The sequence below is a fragment of the Meriones unguiculatus genome, chromosome 15, assembly GCF_030254825.1.
Source record: "Meriones unguiculatus strain TT.TT164.6M chromosome 15, Bangor_MerUng_6.1, whole genome shotgun sequence".
NCBI classification, from domain to species: Eukaryota; Metazoa; Chordata; class Mammalia; order Rodentia; family Muridae; genus Meriones; species Meriones unguiculatus.
Window position 1 is genome coordinate 70,487,312 of NC_083362.1, and position 21,340 is coordinate 70,508,651.

The following is a 21,340-nucleotide window of genomic DNA, read 5'->3' on the forward strand; positions in this document are numbered from 1 at the left end:
TTCAACCCTCGCATACTGGTTAAATAAATTATATTTTGATTCAACATACAACCATTAAAATAATTCTGTAAATCTTTATTCAGTCACATAAAGGAATTCCAGTACATAAGGCATGCCATCCACAAGACGGAATCTACAAGGAAACCTCACAGAATGCTAACATAGCTGCCAGTGGAGGGGCCAGCAAGAAAGTAAACTTCCTCTAGCTTTCTTCCATCTACACTTTCCTAAGAAGAAATAAACAATACAGCCTTTATCTTGTGAAAGTGAGTGAGATGAGAAGGTGCTTGGCTTCTCTGAAAGGTCACCTTCATCCCGTGAGCTATCACACTCAACACTGGGAAGTATCTCTGTGCCCCTCAGTTCTGTCCCTTGCTTCTTCTTTCTCCCTGTGCTCCCCTGTGCCCCTCCTCCGTCCCTCTCTTGCCCTAGCTCTTAAGAAGGAGGACATAGAAGAGAAGCTACAATAGCCCAGAAGTTTAGGGATTTAGAAAATTACTTTCCTGGTTGAAATACTCACTGACAGAAGCTAAGAATGGCTGGCCAGAGCCACAAGGTTTGTCTCTAAATTATAAGCATCTAAGGTGGCAGAGATGCTTGCCTTTAATCCCAGCACTCAGGAGGCAAGGACAAGTGTGTCTCTGTGAGTTCAAAGCCAGCCAGAGCTACATAGCAAGGCTCTATCTAAAACAAACAAACAAAAAAGAAAGTCTTTAAAATGTAAAAATAATTATTATTTAGTTTTTCCAAATTAAACTACACAGAAATTCTACTGTCTTTATTTTTTAAAATAAAAGGCCGAGGAAGAGAGAAAGAGAATGAGGCAGAATGAAGAATAAAAACTGATAATTAGAAAGAAAAACCTTGTGCTTGTTTCCCAAGAAAATACCTGACCCAATCCCTGGGTCCAGATTCGGGAGTCTGCAGCTCATTCTCTGAAATCCTGAAACAGAGGCTCAAACAGTGCAGAAAAGCCCCTTAGGGCCTCACAAGTGTGACTTCACACCCTGATGACCTCACACATAGGCTCCTACAGGCCTCATTCTACCCTAGCAGTCTTCTGGATTAGCATCTGCACATTCTTAAGGACCTTAAAGAATCCCCTGAGGCATTTTAATAGATTCTCTTCAGATCTATCAGGTCCACCTAGCTAAGGAGCCTACTTCCTGAGACTACCTTGGAAGGGGAGAGAAACACTTCCTTTTATGTTTGACCGCCTGCACTAATCCCGTCACCGAAGGGCCCCTGGAACCCCAGCCTGACAGCTGCCGGACCTCGCATGTCCATGGTGAAACTCTACAGTGTGCCCAGTTCAGTTGATTCCCGCCCTGACAGTGCTTGGAAAAGCATGAAGTTCAAGCCTTTGCTTGCATATTAATGCTCAGTCCTGGAAAGAATATTTTAAGACCCTATTTGCTGACAGTATTGGTTTAAAAACAACTTGCATCTCACAGCCCTCTTCTAATGAGACGAGCACAGGAAAGAATTGACCTAAATTATGCATAGAGGGGGCAATTTTGCACTTTCTCTGCTTTTGCTCTTTAATGACTATTACTTTGTTTTAATTTTAACATGTCCAAGTTTGGGTTTTTTTCCCCCACTTCTGTTGTAGAAGGTCAATAGACCTTATGCAACCATAGTTTTAAGATGACCCTGAAAAAGGCAGCATCTTTGCAATTTCCATTTTAAATCTTGAGTTTTTCATCAAACGAAGATGTTAATGAGTCTATCTTTTGAACCTTCCCCGCCTCTACCCTGACCTCCCAAGCAAGAAACCTTAAATGACAAAATGTAACATTCCCATAAAAATGATCAAAAGTTTCTTTCTCTTCTTCCTTTTTATTTTTTGAACCTCTAAAATTCTTTTAATGTAATAAAAAGAAGAGGACATTTAAATGTCACAGAGGTGGATTAAGAAAGTCTACAAAAAAATTCTTATTTTTTTTTCTACAAAGAATTCTTAAGATTGACATTTTGCAGCTGAAAGTTTCCTTGAGTGGCATTTTCTGAGGGAGTCACTGATGTGCGGCTGAATTTCACCAGGCAGGTGACTAGCCTGTGGCCATCGTCATGGCAGGCAGCAATGATCTGGACTTTCCTCTCTAGACCTCCACAGTCCTTCCAAGGCGTAGGGCCAACATAGCAAACAGTCATCGGGAGGGGAATGTAGAGTATTCATTCCCCAGTTGTGGAATGCCAGCTGCCAGTACAGCTGTCAGAGTGAAAGGGAGACAAATGGTGCTGATACAGATGTTGGATGAAAGAGCTGGAGGAAGGGAAGGAAGCCGGAGTTAAGGGAGAATGTACTTGTTGAATAGGGAGAACACGCAGTGTGCTTATAGGGCTGGTACAAACACACTTATCCCATCGAGCTTGTGGGAAGGGTAGAAATCCAACCACAGACCTGAATGCCCCTAGGCTAAGACAGTGGCTTGGCTGGTACACTGCTTGCCTAGTGTTTGTGAAGCCTTTGGCTCTGTCCCCATTTTTGCATAAGCTGAGTATGATGGTGCACAGCATGTCTGTCATCTCAGGACATGAGAGATGGAGACTGGAGGATCAGGAGTTCAAGGGCATCCTGGCTGTGGTCAAGTATACTTTCCAGTGCTGGCCAGTCACCCTCGCCTACAGACTTTGGAGACCTTGTCTTAAAATACAAGTTGGATGGTGCATGAGTAGCTAAATCTGAAGTTGACTTCTGCCTCCACATGCACACATATGTAGATACACACCTGCACACACATACACATACCCATAGATATACAAATATAATAATGATAATAAATGTGTTAATAAAAGAGTTAAGGGAATTGGGGTGGGGGAGAGGTTGGTTGGTTGGCTGGTTGGTTGGTTGGTTGGTTGGTTCTGTTTTTGTTTTTTAGAATCCATGGAGATTTTTTTTGAGAAGCCACAGAGAGAAAACTCTTTGGCTAGTTATTTTTTCTAATGAAAGACTCCAGAGAGGATGGGTTTTGTTGTTTGGGTGTTGTATTATCAGAGGAAACGTGAATGCGGTCCTGATGATGACTTTGGCATCTAAGGCACCAAGAGCTGGGGCTGAGTTGGGCAGTGAGTGAGCAGAGCCACATTTGCCACACAAGAGCTGAGAATAGCCTGGGGGGAGGAGGGAAGAAAGGATGAAGCCTGGGGAAGGGATTCCGTGGCATTTCATCCTAAGGAAATAGTGAATCTATCCCTTTTACAACATCCTAACAGAGGCCACACCCCTGGAAAACTAGTTTGGTCCTTACCCTTAGATCACCTCCATGTCACCAAGCAACTGCAAATTAAACATGAAAACACTTTATTTACTGGAGACCAGCAAGCCACTGTGTTTCATGGAGCAATGAACCTGACTCTGGAAGTGCAAACCACGGGGCCAATGAATCACTGAAGAGCCAATGAGCATGGCCGCAGCTCTCTGCAGCGCAGACAGAGCTGAGCAAAGGTTACTGAGTTATTTATCCCCAAACATTGCAGAAAGCCAATTACATATTTGGAAAAGACGGGTTGGGGGAAACAGAAGGGATAATTAAGCAGAGGGCGGGGGCATCAGAATTCGGCGGTAAACTCTGAGAAGACGCTGATGGAAGAGGGCAGCAGGAAGAGTCCATGTTTCTTAGGCACCCACGTCGCCTCTTCCCGAGATACAGTGTAAATATTAATAAGGCAATGGTAATGAAGGAAAACTGTAAAAATTATTAAATGTGGGAGTCGTGAAGTAGTCCCAAAGAGCATGCATGCATACACACACACACACACACACACACACACACACATACATATAATCCTCTGTGGTAGAGTGTTGGCCTCGCAGCAAGAAACTTAACGGTAAAAAAATGATTGGTGCTTGAGGAGATAGAGATAGTCGGCTCGATTCAGACACTGCACAGTGTATTCACATGTAGAAAGACCACCTGGAAAAAAATACTGTAATGGTGGCAAGATGGCTCCATGGGTAAAAGCACTTGCCTGGTAAGCGTGATGACCTGAGTTCTACCTCAAAACCCAAGCAAAAAGATGGAAGGAGCCATGTGTGCTGGCGTATCCCTTTAACCCCAGCACGCAGGAGGCAGTGGCAGGCAGATCTCTGTGAGTTCAAGGCCAACTTGGGCTACCGATCAAATTTCAGGCCAGTCAGGGCTACCTAGTGAGATTCTGACCCAATAAAACAAACAACAGAAGGAGAAAACTGACTAGACATGGTTGTCCTCTGGCCTCCAAGCACATGCCTTGGTGCATGGGTTCCCACGTTCATAAATACGTACATACACGCATGTGCACACACAGACACATGCAATAATAATAGTAATAGTTAAATATCATGGGGTATCCTGTGTTTTAAGTATTCATTATAAATAAATAATATATTCCTTAATCCATAATATATCATTTTAAACAACTGTAAATCAATGAACTTTATAAGAATATATAAATCTGGGTCTGCTTTCCAAAGATGTTGCTAGGACCCCACACAGAACATGTGTGGAAATACTACGCTTGGCCATCAGTCCAGTATGTGGGACCTATTGAACGTGGGGGAAAGAGGAAACTATGACGTCCTGAGGCTGCCCTAGGCTTCTTTCTAGAAACACACAGCTGTACAGGCCGAAACTCAAGCTCTTCAGTCTAGACATTTTGTTCTACTCTCACTCCCAAATGAAGACCATTGTACTCCTCAAAATAGTCTTTTGGCTCATCAATATAATTTTTGTTAGCAACATGAGCTCAAATTGAAGATGGGTTCAAAAAATCTCTCCCCTCTCCAAAAAATCCGTCTATATTAACACTAGCCAATCCCTCCCTACCAAGCCCCACCAGTGTCCACGTCCGTCCCCGCCAGCAGTGATGCTGCTCAGCCAATGCTTTAAATGCACTCCTTCTAGGAACATTAGTGACACTGTAAAGCACAGCGACACTTCGTGTGTGTTCTTGAAATACTGCATAGCTCTCTGCCACAGAAGAGCAATTAATCCACTAAAGGAGAAAACTTTTAAGATCATCATAAAAGAAAGTGATTTAGGGTCAGTGAGATGGCTGGGTCAGGAAAGTCACTTGCTGCCAAGTTTTGACAACCTGAGTTGGATCCACAGGGTGCAAGGGGAGAATCTGCTTCTTCAGGTGGTCCTCCGACCTTTACATGTGCCACGCCTACACCCACATACCCACACAATCACACACACGCATACATACACACACATACATATATACATACATGCATACGCACACACATAAATATGTAACAGAAGTATTTGTCACAATACAACAATTACTTCCTTCTGGATAAAGAGCTACAACAGATACAGAATTAACTAACAGTTCTCTGGGATGTGCTGTGGAATCCAATTCAGATCTGCCTCCTGACAAGTAACTTCAGCACCCAGATTCTGTTTATCTAGAACACATCTTGTAAGCAAAACTTGGTCTGAAATCCAATGCCTCTCCCTCTTTTGCTAGCCATTTTCATTCCTCAAAGTATCACTGGACCTTGTCTTTATCCAGTGAAAGACCTGCTCCTCATCTCTGGGCTGCCAGAGGTTGAAGGGGGCGTTTTCGTGAGAGGGGAGAAACTCAGAGGCAGACTGCAAGAGACACTACTGAAGAAAAAGCTGCACATTTCCTCTTGGCTTTTGGTTTTCTTTATAATACCTGCTTCAAGCTCGTGTCTTGGAGAATAAGCCTCTCACATCCCTGCTATTCGTTTTGTAAGATATTGTAGCTTGGGGAAAAAAGTAGAGACAACACCCTGAAATAATCCATAATATCCATAACATTTCAGTTTCACATACATCATATCATATAACCTTCCCAAGCCCTCCTGAGACAACTGCAGCCCCACCCCATTTTCCAGGGGAGGACTGCTGGACCCCAGAAGGCACTAACAGCAGGAGAGAGATGCTTGGGTGCACTGGAGTATGAGTGAGTGCTGAACTTGAACTTGTGTCTCCACACTGAAACTACAAAATGGAATAAACTGTTATGAAGTTCCCAGTGTTCTCAGCAACTTTAAGTCTGGAGTCACAAGTTTCTTTCTTTTTTTTTTAATGTATAGATTTATTTATGCATATTAGTGCTCTATCTGCATGTGCACCTGCAGGCCGGAAGAGGGCAGTAGAGGGTATAGACAGTTGTGAGCCACCATGTGGTTGCTGGGAATTGAACTCAGGACCTCTGGAAGAGCAGACAGTGCTCTTAATCACTGAGCCCTCTCTCCAGCCCGAGTCACAAGTTTCAACTCCAGAGGTACTGTACTCTGAGTGACAGATGAAGCCAGTTGTCAGGATATAGCAAGAACATTAACCCAGGAGAAATGTCCTTGGGAAGAGCAGAACGTGGCTAGCAAAGGCTGGAGGAGGGCTGATGACTTTTCTTTTGAATCAGGCCACATACTCTCCAGGGCAGAGGGATTTCAGAAGAATTTCCTGGCTATATGGTAGTTTAGTGAAAGTAAAAATTACAGAGATGGTTTCAGCCAATGAGAAGTGGCATATTGGAGAGCGATGGATGTGAGAGGAAGGCCAAGCAAAGAGAGCTGACATACGCAGTTACTTCCGAGTCAGAACTCAGAATACAGCACCTGAATTCAAGTGCCCATTGTCCTTCCACAGCAAGTCACACCGGGAATGCTGTCAGAAGGATGTTCTGATTATAATGGAACCATTTTGAAGGGGAGGACATACAATCAGTGTCTAGAATCCACACTGCATCATCCAGACAGAATCCCTGTGCCCCATATCTGAACACCAAGCCAGGGTGGGGCTGAGTCAGACGTAGGGTGGACACGATTTCTCTAACTCACCGATGAAGTGGTTGGGTCCCAAGGCCAGCATCTCCTCCAGCAGGACAAGGCCCCCTGGAGCCTGGAGGGGCGTCACGCTTCGTCCGTCTATGAGGGAGCACTGCTGGAAACCCGAGGCTGTGACCTTCCACAGCAAGATCAGCAAAGCTGAGGCGTCCTGCCGGATTCTGAAAACAAGGGTCCCGTCAGCAAAGGGTCGCTCTTGGCAGAAACTCATCTTAGACCCAATCAATTCACCAGACTTGAGGGGGAAATACAGACAGCCTGGCCTGTCCAGCAACGCAAAGTGTCAGGCAAGCAAAGGGATGGTTATGTAAGCCAGCGCCCATCTTGTACACACCAAGGTAACTGCGCTTATCGAAAACAAATGCCCTCCCGCTTGGTCACCGTCTGCCACGAAGTGACCAGCCAGCACCCCGCCTTTTGGTAATGATAATGAATAATAGAGAGCAGAATGAGTTCTTTCGCAGATAAAAAGGAATCTTAAGTTTATCACAGAAGCACACTGCGATCCAAGCCACCCTTGTGAGCTACGCTGTGGAGGTCAGCAGAGTGTCATGCCCCACACTTCAGGCTTCTCTGATCTTCTCGCAGCTAGATAAGCTCCAGAGAAGAGTGTGTCATCTAAGGCCTGTGAACTCCCACCAGCTCCCTCTCAGCTCCAGTTTCAGGGCCTGGCCCCCTGTTGCCCAGTGCCCTAGCACCAAAAAATCTACATACAACTCTTCCCAGGGTTTTGCCTGGGAAGCTGCCAAGCTGCATGTGCTCCTTTCCCCACTCCCCCAGAACTGTACCTCTAGCCTATGCATCACCTCTGCTGTGGGACCCCAGTCTCATCCTCCTTGTATTCTAAAGGACCCGAGTTCCCACCCTCCTCAGTCAGCAGAGCCCACACAGCTGCTCCCCAGTCGCCGCAGGACAGAGCTCAATAACATCTTGATGAACGACTGAGTTCACAAATATGTGAAAGTACAGTATAAGGGGCTGGTAACAGCCACACATAAATTTGGGGTGCCCACAAATAATGTGTCATCCTCATCTTGTTCAGCCTGGATCATGTGGCTTCTGCCCCGGAGAGGTCCAGGGAATGGCAGGGTTGTTAAGAAGGAAGGTACTGAATGAGGTGAGAGAGCAGGGCTCCTGAGAAAGGTTATAAAGGTGGATAATGTGACCAGCCCAAGAAAGAGCAGACACATTAGCTGCTTAGCAGAGCGGTGATCAACTAGGATGTGTTTGCCTCAAGCCAGCGCCCAACCTCCAGACAACACTTAACATGGGGTTCCCCCTGCTGGCAGAGCTGGGAGCCTCACACGCCACCTCTCCCTGTGAAGACATTCCTCTAAGACCTTCAGTGCCTATCTAGGCTGTCTTCGGTCAGCGTGACCTCAGCGGAAGGGGAGTGAGGATACAGGGTCAGTTTAATGGAGTCCCTCCACTAGACATTGTCAGCGAGCTCACTGCTGGAAACCCAGACGGGCAAAGTTGCTCAGTATCCATGGGACAGGTGGATAGTGATTCAACGCATACAACCAATAGCGCCAATGCGCAGAACTAGCTGGTCAAAGGCGCATGTCTCCTGCCATCTAAAATCCCCTGGGGGACCGAGGGTCAGGGCTGGGGCAGGAAGGGTGACAATCAATGGCAACAAAGAAGGGCAGACTCAGACTCTAGGGCTGGCTCCTTCCGACTCCCAGCTGTGTGCCCCTGGGCAGATGCCAGCCTCCCGGGTCTATGTAAATCACCCAATCACATCAGTGATTGGCTAGTCAGCCAAAGCTATTTCCCTTTGCCGCTTTTCCATCTCCCAGGGTACAATAGGCAGTCTGTCACTCACAGCTTAAATTTAGAACGAACGCTTTTCCTACACTGCTTGCTTTCAAAGAGAAAATTGTAACGCACGGATTATTTTTTTTAATTTGGAGTAAATTACACAAATTAATTTAATGGTCCATTAAAATTTTTAGAAACAAAGGTTACCTTGGAGATGAGGTGACCGGCTGGAAATCTTTCCTAATGCTTCCAGGTTTCTTCCGTCAAGTCTGACTTATCCAGTCCTATTTCCCACAGCTGACCAGACCCGAACCGTCCTATACCATGGTCCTCATTACTCTTGTTCTTTGAGTGGCATAGGCCAGGTTCCTCCGTGAGACTCATTCAAGATTCCCACTGGATTGGCCAACGGCTCACCAGATGCATGGTAGAACCAGCACCCCCCCCCCCCCAGCACACCGCACACAGCATTGATCTTAAGGGTTTGAAACAAGCAAGTCCTTACTTTACGGAAGTGTTCTGTGGCACGTCAAAAGACACCAGGCGGCCGCCTGCGGAGTTGTTGGAACTGGCGTTCCCACAGGCAACATCGGGGACCACCTGGAAGAGAGGAGACCCGTCACCCAGGTGGAACGACAGTACGAGATAACAGCATTCGGTGATTCCTTCTGCTTCGCTCAGGGACAGCCATGTCACCTGACCGTGAGGGGGAGAAGCAGAGCCTTAGGGACTCAGAGGAAAGGGAAAGCGTGGCCCTTTGATTTAATCTGTTCACTGATAAAAATGGACACTTCAGTGAAGACAGCAGAATGTCACTTGCTGCTCTCCAGTTGGCCACTGGCCCCTGCTCTGAGCGATTAGAGGCCGGAGGCACAAGGACAAGCTAGGGACCAGCAGAAACCCTATTGCCTAGAAGCAGCAGCCTCCACGCCTGCGCAGACGCCATCTCTCCCGTGAACGGGGCTCTGTGCTGAGTCCAGCCTACTGACAACGGGGTTTGGGAATGCAGCCCGTCTCTTTCTGTACATTGTTTCTTCCAGAGCCGGAAACCGAATCCAGGGTGGTGCCCAGGCAAGTACTCTACCACCGAGCTACAGCCCCAACAAGAATTTTTTTTTCATCGTTCTTATTTTATTTTGTGATAGTTTTTGTTTTTGTTTTATTTTTAACAGCCTCACTATTGTAGCCCAGGTTGGCCACGAATCCATGATCTTCCACCCTCAAGCTCCTAAGTGCAGGGATTACAAATGTGTACTATCACACCCAGCTTATATCTGTTTTTTAAAGACTTTAGTTGTTTGGTTATTTGTTTAGTTAGTTAGTTTGTGGGTAGGGGCTAGTTTCTGAAGAGACCAGAAGAGTCAGGGTCCCTGGAGCTGAAGAAACAGGCAGTTGTGAGCCTTTTGGCTGTGTGCAGGAACTGAACGCGGATCCTCGGGAAGAGTGGCAAGCGTTCCTAACTGCTGAGACATCTTTCCAGCTCACACCTGTATTTTAAGCTACAGTGCTGTGTATTTCATGCTCACCTCAGGTGGTCAGAAATAACTGCAGAGACTCAGTATTGGTCAAAGTGCAAAGAAATAAGTTCTGCTGGATACTCGGCCAAATGTAAAACGTCTGTTTCGCTCCTTCTAAAAGGCCCAGAGAACACTGAATCAGAAGGGTGGAAAGAATGTAAGAGCCAGAGGAAGAGGCGAAGGGATTGCTGACTTCCAGTCTGCCGTGGCTGTGGCTATCTATACAAGATCTGCATAGGACCGGGCCTATGGGCATCCTTTCATGGGCTGGGGAGGGGCTCATTGGGCCTCATCCACCTGAAGACTTACACACAATTAATGACTGAAGGGAGAGGAAGGGCCCTTTTCTTCAAGTGGTGTGACCACTGGTATGGCCCCCATGATCCTGTAAGCAGTCTCAACCATCCCCTTGTAGACAACCACGATGAACTGACCAACTGGGTCACACACACACACACACACACACACACACACAGAGAGAGAGAGAGAGACATAAAAGCAGAGGGGGAGGAGGAGGAGAATTACAGAAAGGGCCGATAGAGAGTAATGTGAGCAAATATGAGCAAACCACATTGTGTAAACATGAGAATGTCATAATAAACTCATTATTATCCATAATTGGTATGTGCTAATAAAACAAATAAAATTAAAGATAATAAATATTCTTTAAAGATAAAGTTACAGGTAATAATTAGTATTTTTTAATTTTTAAATTAAAAAATTTTAACTTTTTTTAAGTTAATTGCAGCATGTAATGCTGTAAGCCTGCAATCCCTGCTCTTGGGAGGCTGGGGAGGACCACACAAGCCTAAGGCTAGTCTAGGCCATACAGCTAGTCTGGGCCGGACTGGCCTATATCTTAAGACCTCTACAGAAGAGGGGCAAAAAGATTGTAACAGCCAGAGAAGGGGGAGGGCCAGAGCAAAACGGTGTCTTCTGAGACACAACAGGACCACAGCACTCATGAATTCAAGGAAGTTGGCTCAGCAGTGTGTCGTCCTGCAATATGCATGCAGCCATCTGTGACCCCACACTGAACTGTGGGGTCCAATTACAAATTAACACACAGAAATGTACACGGAGATCATTCTCGGAAACAATTCAATTCACTTTTAGTTTTGTCATATCCCTTTTTTGTTGTTGTTGTTGTTGTTTTTGGTTTTTTTTGCTCAGAAAATCGTTATGTAATCTGGCTTGGGGGGCATGTGCCCACCTGGGTCAGCCTGAGCAACACAGACCTAGTGTAAAGTAAAGAAGGGCTGCAGGGGTGGCTCAGTGTTAGAGTACTTGCTTGGTATCTGTAAAGTTCTGGGTTCAAGGCCCAGTGCTTATAAAAAAGTCATGTGTACAAGCAAAGACGGATGTAAGGCCACATACAGGGTTTCCTCAGCGACTAACTTAAAGGCCTTCTGTTTTTATTGCTTATGTTAAGACCACTGGAATTGCTTTGACTTTTCCGGTTTCTCCTGTGAAAACCACCTGCCGTACAATAGTCTTACCTCTACTTGATCCCACTTCATTTCCACAACTTTCTGCCCTGTTTTTGGCTGCCAGGTTGGCAGTGTTGCGGTTGCCTGAGAGCGGGGCAGGATTATGTCAGGCTCCTGGGTGGCAGGCACAGGCTGAAGCTGTCTGGGTGCCATGGACTCTGTCCAGCCAGAGTCTGGAATACTGGGAAGTGGCTGTTCACAATTGAGACCTTCGTAGCCATCATTGCAAATGCAGTGGTAGCTGTCATTGCTGCTGCTGCTGCTGCTGCTGCTGCTGCTGCTGCTGCTGCTGCTGCTGCTGCAGTTGCCATGATGACAAGGGTTGCTGGCACAAGGATCTACAACAAACTGAAAGGAGGCCACAAATGAGTCAGTTATTCCCTCACAAGAAATGTGGTGTTGCTGATGGGAAACTGGTTTGCTGGCTCACAGCTCTGCTCTGTTAACAGCAGTGCCTGGGACAACACAATCCTTTGCTTTCCATGGTTCATCCCCACAGGACACTGATCACAGACAGCAGAGGCTCTGCAAGAGAAACATGATAAGGAACAGCCCACCCCAACCCTAAGCCCCAAACCACACAGATTTCAGGAACACATCATCAAGTGGACCTTTTTTCACACAAAAACCTTAAAGTAAGACTCCTTAGAAAAGACTGCCAGCAGCTGCCAGTCATGACAAATGCCGTGGGGATAAAATTGGAATCCTTTTCACGTCCTGAACCTCGGTAAGATTTCTGAATGTGAAAACGGCTGTCCAATTTCTCCTACCTGATCCTTTGAGCAGATCTTTAAGATAGTGTTACTGAATTCATGGTTTCCAGGGCCACCTGCTCCTCTGATAGTCTGGCTGGAGGAGAGTGTGGTGGGAACCTCAGCAGAGTGCCGTCAAGTTTTTGGTCCCATCTCTCTGCAGGGTCATCACAGAGAAACAGGGTCTCGGTAGAGGAGAAGGATGAAGAGACAGTTCCATGTTGGTCTCTGAGTCCTTCACTGCTGACCTCTGAAGGGCCATTTGTTGGTACTTGGGACACTCAGTTCACTTGCTCAGGTGTGTTCGCACAGCAAAAGCATATGTGGCCAGAATTCTGCATGGCAAAATGGCTATCCCTATGCTAATTATTCTCATCAAACAATTTCCAACAGACTCCTTCAGGGATGGAAGAGGCTTAGGGGCCGAATCAAATGAAGCTCCAAAAATATCACATTAGTACTGTATTACCACTCAGTGATTCCTTCTCAGAATCTCTAAGAGCCGATGTGTCAGCATCCAAAGAGAACAGCAAAACAGTCAATAATTTTAAATATTTAAAGTTTGTAAGTGCAAAGTAAAATTCACACAAGATTCCAAGACAACGCAGCCTTCCCTGATCTGGTCCCTTTCTACCTTCAGGTGTTGTCCTCTGACCCCTCCTTGTACCTTCTTTGTGAACTACAGGTCTCTGGGCTATACGAAGCCCCCCCACCCCCCGCCACCTCCTCGGGGCCATGACACCTGCTGGTATACTGCCTACAGTCTGCAATGGCTCCCTACTCCAAGTTCAGCTGGCTCCTGGGTGAAGAATTTCCTCACTGTGCAATCTATAAGAATCCCTTTCTTTCTGTCCCACATAAAAAAAAAAAAAAAAAAAAAAAAAGTGAGCTCCATGAATGAGGGACTTTTTCAAGTGCCCTGCTTTTGCTCTAATTCCAGCACATCAAGAGAGATGGCGAGGCTTTTAAAAAAACATTCAAAGAAATAAATAGGGATGAATTGATTGATATTTGGACAGCATGTAATGGGGGATGAGAGCTGTGGGTTTAGTCACAATGCTGGCTCATTCCTAGTTTATTTTTAGGGAAGCCCAGTGGAATGATCGTCAACTCAAGAATCAGTTGACAGGAGAAAGGAAGAATTTAATTAGCTAGAACAAAGGGAACAATTACAACCATGTTTCTGAAATCAGCTCTTAAATCATCCAAGGTTGACCTCGTCGCAAAGAAAAAAATCGGATACCTGTACAAAAAGGCAGAACTATATTTAAATCAGAATGGATCGATACAGAAATTAATTCCAGAAGCTGAAGCTGCCATGAAGCAGCTGAGATCATTGGTGTCATTGAGGTGAGGACTGCCATCCTGGGGACAGCGAGGCTCTGGCCTCTCGATTCCATCATCACGGCCAACTGTTGGAACATCTCACCCTCAGAGGGGCCCAGGGTCCTCCCAGAGACATCAGACACAGCAGCCAATAGCCTCAAAGAACCTTAAGGTGAGTTGCCTACCTTTCTATGGCACGAGGCCACCAGGTGTGTGGCTACTGGACGTGGGGCATACCACGCCCCTCACATGACCACACAATGCTCCAGAAGGACACTGCAGTGTGTGTCCTTATAACCTACAAACCTGAATGTGTGTCACCGCTGGGATGTGGAAGGGTTGAAGAGGAGAAAGAGCCACCATGACCACTAAAAAACACCACCACAAGGCCATGCCCGTATTCCCCTTCCTCGGAGCCTTTATATGGTTATCCCTTAGCCTGAAAAGCCTCAAGTCTTGTGGCTGCTCTGAGTTTCCTATGAGTCTTGGCTCAGCAGTGTCTCCTGATGAGGATGTCCCCAAGCACCCTTGCTAACAGTGTACTCACTTATAAGCAGATAATAGCCATAAAGTACAAGATAACCATGCTACCATCCACAGACTCAAAGAATCCAAGTAACAAAGGGAAAATAAAATAGACATTGAAGATGGATGGATCGAGGGAACTGGGTGGGAGAGGGAGTGGGGCGGGGAATCAGGTGTGGGGAGAGTGGGGTGGGGTTGGGAGAGAGAAAAGAATTCAGTGAGGGGGCATCTCTAGGACAAGCTGGAGACCTGAGACAGGGGAGGGTCCCTGCAGTCTGTGGGGATGGGTGGCCCTAGCTGAGAGTCCTAGCAGCAGGGGATATGGAGCCTGAAGTGGCGGCCACCTGTATCCAGGCAGAACTTCCGGTGGAGGGAGGGGGACACCAACCCTCCTGCAACACCTTCAACCCATAATTTGTCCTGCCTACAAGAGATTCAGGGATACAGATGGAGCAGAGACTGGGGGAACGGCGAATCAATGACTGGCCCGACCTGAGACCCAGCTCATGGGAGAGAGCCCGGACACTATTGATGATCCTCTGCTATGCTTGCAGACAGGAGCCTAGCATAACTGTATTCCGAGAGGCTTCACCCAGCAGCTGATGGAAACAGATGCAGGGACCCACAGCCAAACAATAAGTGGAGCTTGGGGAGTTTGGTGGAAGAATGGGAGGAAGGACTGAAGAAACCAGAGGAGTCAAAAACACCACAATAAACCTACAGAGTCAGCTAACCTGGGCCCATGTGGGCTCACAGAGAGTGAACCACCACCCAAAGAGCATGTATGAGCTGGACCTAGGCTCCCTGCACATATGTAGCAGATGTAGCTTGGTCTTCATATTGGTCCCCTAACAACTGGATAGGAGTTTTCTCTTACTCTGTTGCCTGACTTTGGATCTTTTCCCCCTAACTGGGCTGCCTTGTCTGGCCTCAGTGGGAGAGAATGTGCCTAGTCCTGTTGCAGCTTGATATGCCAGGTAGGGTTGGTACTTATGGAGGAAAGGGAAGGGGTGGGGGAGGGGTTATGCAGATGGGATGGGGAGGAGGGAAGGAAGGGAGGCTGCGACAGAAATGTGATGTGAATAAATAAACTAATTAATGAAAAAATATATAGTGCAGTCTGCAGCCCTCGTCAGTGACTCCTCCTCTCCTTTATTTGCCCTGAAACATCTGGCATTTTCTACCATATTTTTTACAGTATATTTCTTTCTGTCTTCCTCTATTATAATGTAAGCCTGTGAGGTTAGGTTCTTCTCTTGTCTGTTTTGTTCACTTGAATGTCTTTAGCACCCAGCAGCTGCTGAGAGCCTGAGTGAGGGACCCTGGGTGGATACGGCTCTCAGCTTAGAGAATCAAGCACATCTCTGTCTTCAGACAGCAGCTGGCGAGGCGGGATGGGAAGTAGCATGCAGTCCAGAGATTATCAGAAAGTACGATCTCCCTCTGCCAGCTAGGATGGGACCACAGCAAACACGGCTCTACCTCCCCGAGCCCAGGGCAATGGGAGGCAGAGAGAGGGTAAATGTCAGAGAAAGCCTGAAGTCTACTCTCCTGTGTGGGTGACCTTGGAAAAAGAAAGTAGGTTCCTAGGGCTGAGCATCCCAAGGACAGGAAGAGGGAGGGCTAGCTCTTTTTGCTTCCTAGTGCAGTCTGTGCTGCCCATAGGAATGGCTTTGAACACAGCTGTCACCCCCACACTAAGAGGCAGCTGAGCAAAGGCAGGGTCCAGCTGTCACAGCACTTCCATCTTGAAAAGGAATTCTTCCTTCAGTAAAGGTTTCAACTATATTCTAACACTGAGTCCCCAGGCGCTTCCCACTAGGAATAAAGTAGAACAAAGCCAAACTTCAGTACCAGGCACTCTTGGTCATTTACGTTGCTGAACCAAGAAGTACGTATCTTACTAAAATATACAGCCATGGGCCTTGATATTTCTTTACTTCTGGATTAAGAATTCTCAACCGACTCAGGAATGATTCCAAGATCAACCTGGACATTTGGCCCTTCCCCTCGTTTCTTCATTGACGCCCTGATTTTTGCCTGTGAGCTGAACTTGTTAAGTAGGCTAAAGGGAGTCTGTAAGTAGAAACCATTAAAAATAAGCTCAGGGGGCTGGAGAGATGGCTCAGTGGTTAAGAGCACTGTCTGCTCTTCCAAAGGACTCGGGTTCAATTCCCAGCACCCACATGGCAGCTCAAAACTGTCTGTAACCCCAATTCCAAGGGATCTGACACCTTCATCTAATGCACATACAATAAAATTAGATTATTTAAAAATGAGTTCAGACATGTCTAATTGTTTGCTTGCTTCTTCTCCATATTTCTAGGACATGAGGCCTTTGGAAACCATCCTGAAATCTCTCAAGCTCTTGCTTTAGTCTGGTCAACCTGTCCTGCTCAGTTGCAGAGATAATAAGAACTGAATAAAACTGGAAACTTTCTTCAAAACCCAGACATCCTTGTTTCTATTCATAACCACATTCTCAAGGACAGCCCGCAACTACACAGCGTTAAGACATCCCAGCCTCGGATGGAATGCTTTTCTTCTTTCAGGCACCCAAGATGCCATTATTCTACTCAGAGACTTAGAACACTGCTCTTGAGCATGTGTTTCTGTTCTGGCAGAGGCACTCATACATGCTAAGAAAAAAAAAAAGCCCTTTTACAAAAATCACAATCCTATAAACCCAGGAAGCATGTCAACTTTTGCCTCACAGCCTGCTCAGGATGAGATGCCTGCAAGTGAACTGCCAATTAACATGCCTGTAAAGATCATGTGATCATTTCAAAGCTGCAGAGAAGTTGTCTCCTCTCGTTGAGTTCCACAGCCACCCTCCAGAAGACTCCCCGCTCGGGAGGAACAGGGTGAGCTCCCTAATCTGATGAAGAGTATCCAAAAAGCCCTCAGCAAGCTCGATTTTTATTAGTAAAATGTTGAAAGGTTTCTCTCCGAAGCTGAGAACAAAGCAAGGGTATTGAGTGTGGCCGTGTCACAGATCGCAGTGTAAAAGGCTCTAGCCAGTGCAGAGAGGCAAAAATAAAGAGCAGGGACATGACTGGAGGGTGGTAATACACAGAATGCGCAATGATGCGTGCAGATAAATTATCAGAATGTGGAACTTCCAAAAGCTTGCTGGATGCAAGGTGAAGATTTTAAAAAACAAGACATGAGGCTGGTGACAGGGCTCGGAGGTTAAAGGCACTTCTTGTACAGGCCTGCCAGCCTGAGTTCCATCCCCAGAACCAACAATGAAGGAACGAGAAAACTAAATCCTGAAAGCTGTCTTCTGACCTGTACATATGTGCTGTGACACACACACACTCTCTCTCCTGTGCTCACATGATCACATATCATTCACACACATAGTAATAATTAACAATATACACATATATGTTTGAGACCCTATGTAGTCTTAGCTGGCCTGGGACTCATTATATAGACCAGGTTGACCTCAAAGTCACAGAGATCCACCTGCCTCTCCCTTCTCTCTCTCTCTCTCTCTCTCTCTCTCTCTCTCTCTCTCTCTCTGTCTCTCTCTCTCTCTCTCTCATGCTGGGATTAAAGGTGTGTGCTACTGCACAAAGCTCAAAAGGCCTATTTTGGCTAGAGAGCTCTTCCTTGATCACAGAAGCTCAGGATGTAGCCATCATCACTAACTAAACGCACTAAACAATTGTCTATTTGAAGAAAGAAAATTCTAAGCCTTATAGCAAAATTCTATGGTTAACATAAGACAAAGTGAAGATTCTCGTTGTGTTGGGCACTGGTTTGGAGGGCAGGGGACAGTAGTGTGTCTGAGCCAATGAAAAGAAAGAGGCACAAAGGGTGAGGGTTAGGTAGAGGCTTGCAGCAGCGCTTACATTTAACTCCCTAGTAGGCCAAAGTAAGCTAGCTTTGTATTATTCTAGCCATAAAAACACGAACCGTCTTTTTACAGTTATTTATTCTGTGTGTTCGGGGGGGCCATCCGTCATGTGTTATGAAGCATGTGTGGAGGTCAGAGGACAGCCTGCAGAGTTGGTTCTTGTCTTATACTATGTGGGGCGCAGGAATCAGACTCGGGTGATTAGACTTGGTGGCAAACATCCTCCAAGCCATCTCGCTGGCCCTGTTTCATTTTAAATTGCAATGAATGATAACATAAATAGACAAGTGCCCAAAACAAATGTGCATAGTTCAGTGTGCGTCACCAAACAGGTGTTTGTATAACCACTGCCAAAGCCAAGAGCAAGAGACTAACCTGCCCTAGTCCCTCCCTGCTCTCCACTCTTCCGTGCTCTCCCAAGATAACCACCGTTATGATTATGAGACCCACTGTTGCTTCGTTTTGCTACTTGTGTCTTTTCCATACACTGTATGTAATGGATTTATTCACATGATTACACAATTCTTTTTCATGGCTGTATAGCATTGTGATGTGGGTATACTGAAATCTGTTTATGTGCCTCATTCTCGACAGTCACAGGGTTGGTTTCCTCCTTATGGCTATGACAAACACCGACGCTATGAGTGTCTTTTTGTGTCTGTTGGTGCTTGTGTTTGTATCAGGCAGCAGGCTGCCTGCGGTCTAGGGCGTAGACCATCCGTGGTAATAACCCTAAAATCACCCAACATGTTCTGAACAGTACCTGTCCCACCGTGCTGTGCTCTCCTTTGTAGCTGGCATTCATTACTGGTCACTGTAGTGAAAAACAATGGCCTTCCATTGTGAATTAGGAAACTTAACTTGTTTCTGGGTTTTAGTTACCTATTTCACTGGTCTATTTACTCATCTTTATGCCAATATCACACTGTTATATGTACATAGCTTCAAAATAATCTCGAGGCTGGAGCAGTAGCTCAGTGGTTAAGAACACTAGTTGCTCTTACGAAGGACTGGGGTTTGATTCCCAGAACCTATGTAACAGCTTACAACCATCTATAGCTCCAGTTCCAGGGGACTGAATGTTCCTCTTCTGACTTCTTCGGGCATCAGGCACACACATGGCAGACAGGCATATAACACACTCATATACATATAATAATAGAGTAGATAAAGCTAAAATTTTTAAATACCTAATCTCTTATAGGTGGAGCCTTTTTACAAACTGTAGTCAAGAGTTTGACTCACTTTATACAACAAAGGAAGTTGTGATTTTTGTTGCAGTTACACTGACACTATGGATGGTTTTAGTAGAGAATTTGAATTTGTGTAATACTGAGTGTTCTGATCCATGCTTAGAATCTTTCTCAATTTATGCATGTTTTTCAATTCCTCTCAATACCATTTTGTAATTTGAAAAACTCTCTTTGCTGAGGCCATGTACTTCTTTCATTCGAGTTGTTCCCAAGTATCTTATTGGGGGGAATACTACAAACAATACTCTTTAAAAAGATTGCTTGTGACTGGTACACTGAGGTGCAACTGATTTCTTGGCTTTTTGTTCTTTTAGGAAATATGTTATGCCAGGTGTGCGTAAAGGACTCACAGAGAGCCAAGGAGGAGCTATTTGAGGATGGGAGCAGATGAGGGACTTCTAAAGAGAGAGTCAGTTTGTCTCTTTGGAGAACAAGCTGCATGCTGGAGAACTTTGAAATTTGCTGAAAACCTACCTAAACCTCTACTCTGAGCTTCCTGCTCCCAGATTCTCCTTCCTGAAGATGCTATAGAGTTGATAAGAAACCTTCCCATCTTCCTGGAGGCTCCTCCCTGACTTCTCTGAAATGGGAGCAGCAAACACACTACACTGAGACTCCTTGAGCACAGAAGCCCAGAGACAGGGGGTCAGCAGGAGCCAAACACAGCCATCACCTCTGTCCCTCTGATATGTGGGCCTTGGTCCTTGAAGCTATGGAAAGGAAACGGGGTACCCTAAGTAGAAACTAGTCAAACCAGCGTTTTAAAAATGGCCTTTCACTCTTGCAAGGAGCCCCAAACATTTGAATCTCTCAGTCCATTTTAAGTTGTTATTATTATTACTACTATTGTCATTACTATTATCATCACATAAATGCTTGATGTGCACATGTGAATGTGATTGTCACAGCTGTGGAGGTCAAAGAACAACTTTGTAGATTTGGTTCTGTCCTCCCTTTATGTGCATTCTGAGGATCAAACTTAGGTTGCAAGTCCTGTGTGGCAAGGGCGTTTAACTGCTGAGCCATCTCAATGGCACCTGGTTCATTTATTTCTTAAATAGATAACAGATAAAAATAGCACTAATATGCAGTCATGAGGAGCTGGAAAAGCAAGTGTAGAGAAGGCACTCATTATATATTTATTTACATTATTTATTTATTATGTATTTATTTACAGTCCATTTGTTTAGACTCTTGGATTATTCTTCACTCAAAGCATTTCCTACCACTGAGAGTGTTTTTCTACACCTCCTCGTAGCCAGGAGACATGAGAAAAGTTATGAGAAGCCTATGGTGTTGTGAGCCTTGGGACTAGGGCAGAATGCAGGGTCACCTTGGAAAAGGCTTTTAAACTATGAAATAACCAAGTGTGCCGTATGCCTGGCAGGTGTGAGTGTTTTGCTGTGTTTTCCTCTCTGCAGGTATGCAAAATTTCCTTCGCTCCCTCTCCTGCATCTCTAACCTGAAGCGGTAACAGCTCCTCTAATTTGTAAACCCATCTGCTCCCAGGGGCTGGAGCAGAATGGCGGCTCTGTCACATACTAAAAGTTCCCACACTGTCTAACCTTATTTACCTGGAGATGAGCCTTTCATGTGCTGCAGGCCTGGTACAAGCAGCTTCATGATGCAAAGAACCACCGAGAAGGAAAGAAAGGTCAAGCCGCTAAAGGAGCAGACCCCAGATCTCCAGCAGCAACTGTTTCTAAATCCATGAGAGTTAGATATGCCCAGCTGCATATATGCTCAGGTCAGCCATCTTGGTGAATGGCAGCAAAGAAATATGCTAGCCAACAACATCTGCCCGGGTGTGTGTGTGTGTGTGTGTGTGTGTGTGTGTGTGTATACACTGGGGGGGGGCACTTTAAATCTTTTAAAGGCAGAAGAAACAGAGAAAATCTAGTAAAAGTATATTAAGATAGGGCTAAAAGTAGAAGAATGTGTCCAGAAAAGCCCTAAAAATAGCCATGTGCTATAGAGACAGGAAACACACGTGGCCACTAACAAAGAGGAGAAGATGGGGAGTGGAGGGATGAGGCAGAAAGA

General features: G+C 45.8%; 1 protein-coding gene across 1 annotated transcript in view; it reads right to left on the reverse strand.

Moving 5' to 3' along the window:
• Dner (delta/notch like EGF repeat containing) overlaps positions 1-21,340 on the reverse strand; it is a 277,351-nt gene that overhangs the window by 165,337 nt on the left and 90,674 nt on the right. Inside the window, exons 2-4 of the mRNA XM_060368734.1 lie at positions 11,586-11,924; positions 9,075-9,169; positions 6,800-6,966 (exon numbers count right to left, since the gene is read on the reverse strand). Coding sequence (XP_060224717.1) covers positions 6,800-6,966; positions 9,075-9,169; positions 11,586-11,924 — 601 coding nt within the window. The remainder of the gene's footprint in view (positions 1-6,799; positions 6,967-9,074; positions 9,170-11,585; positions 11,925-21,340) is intronic.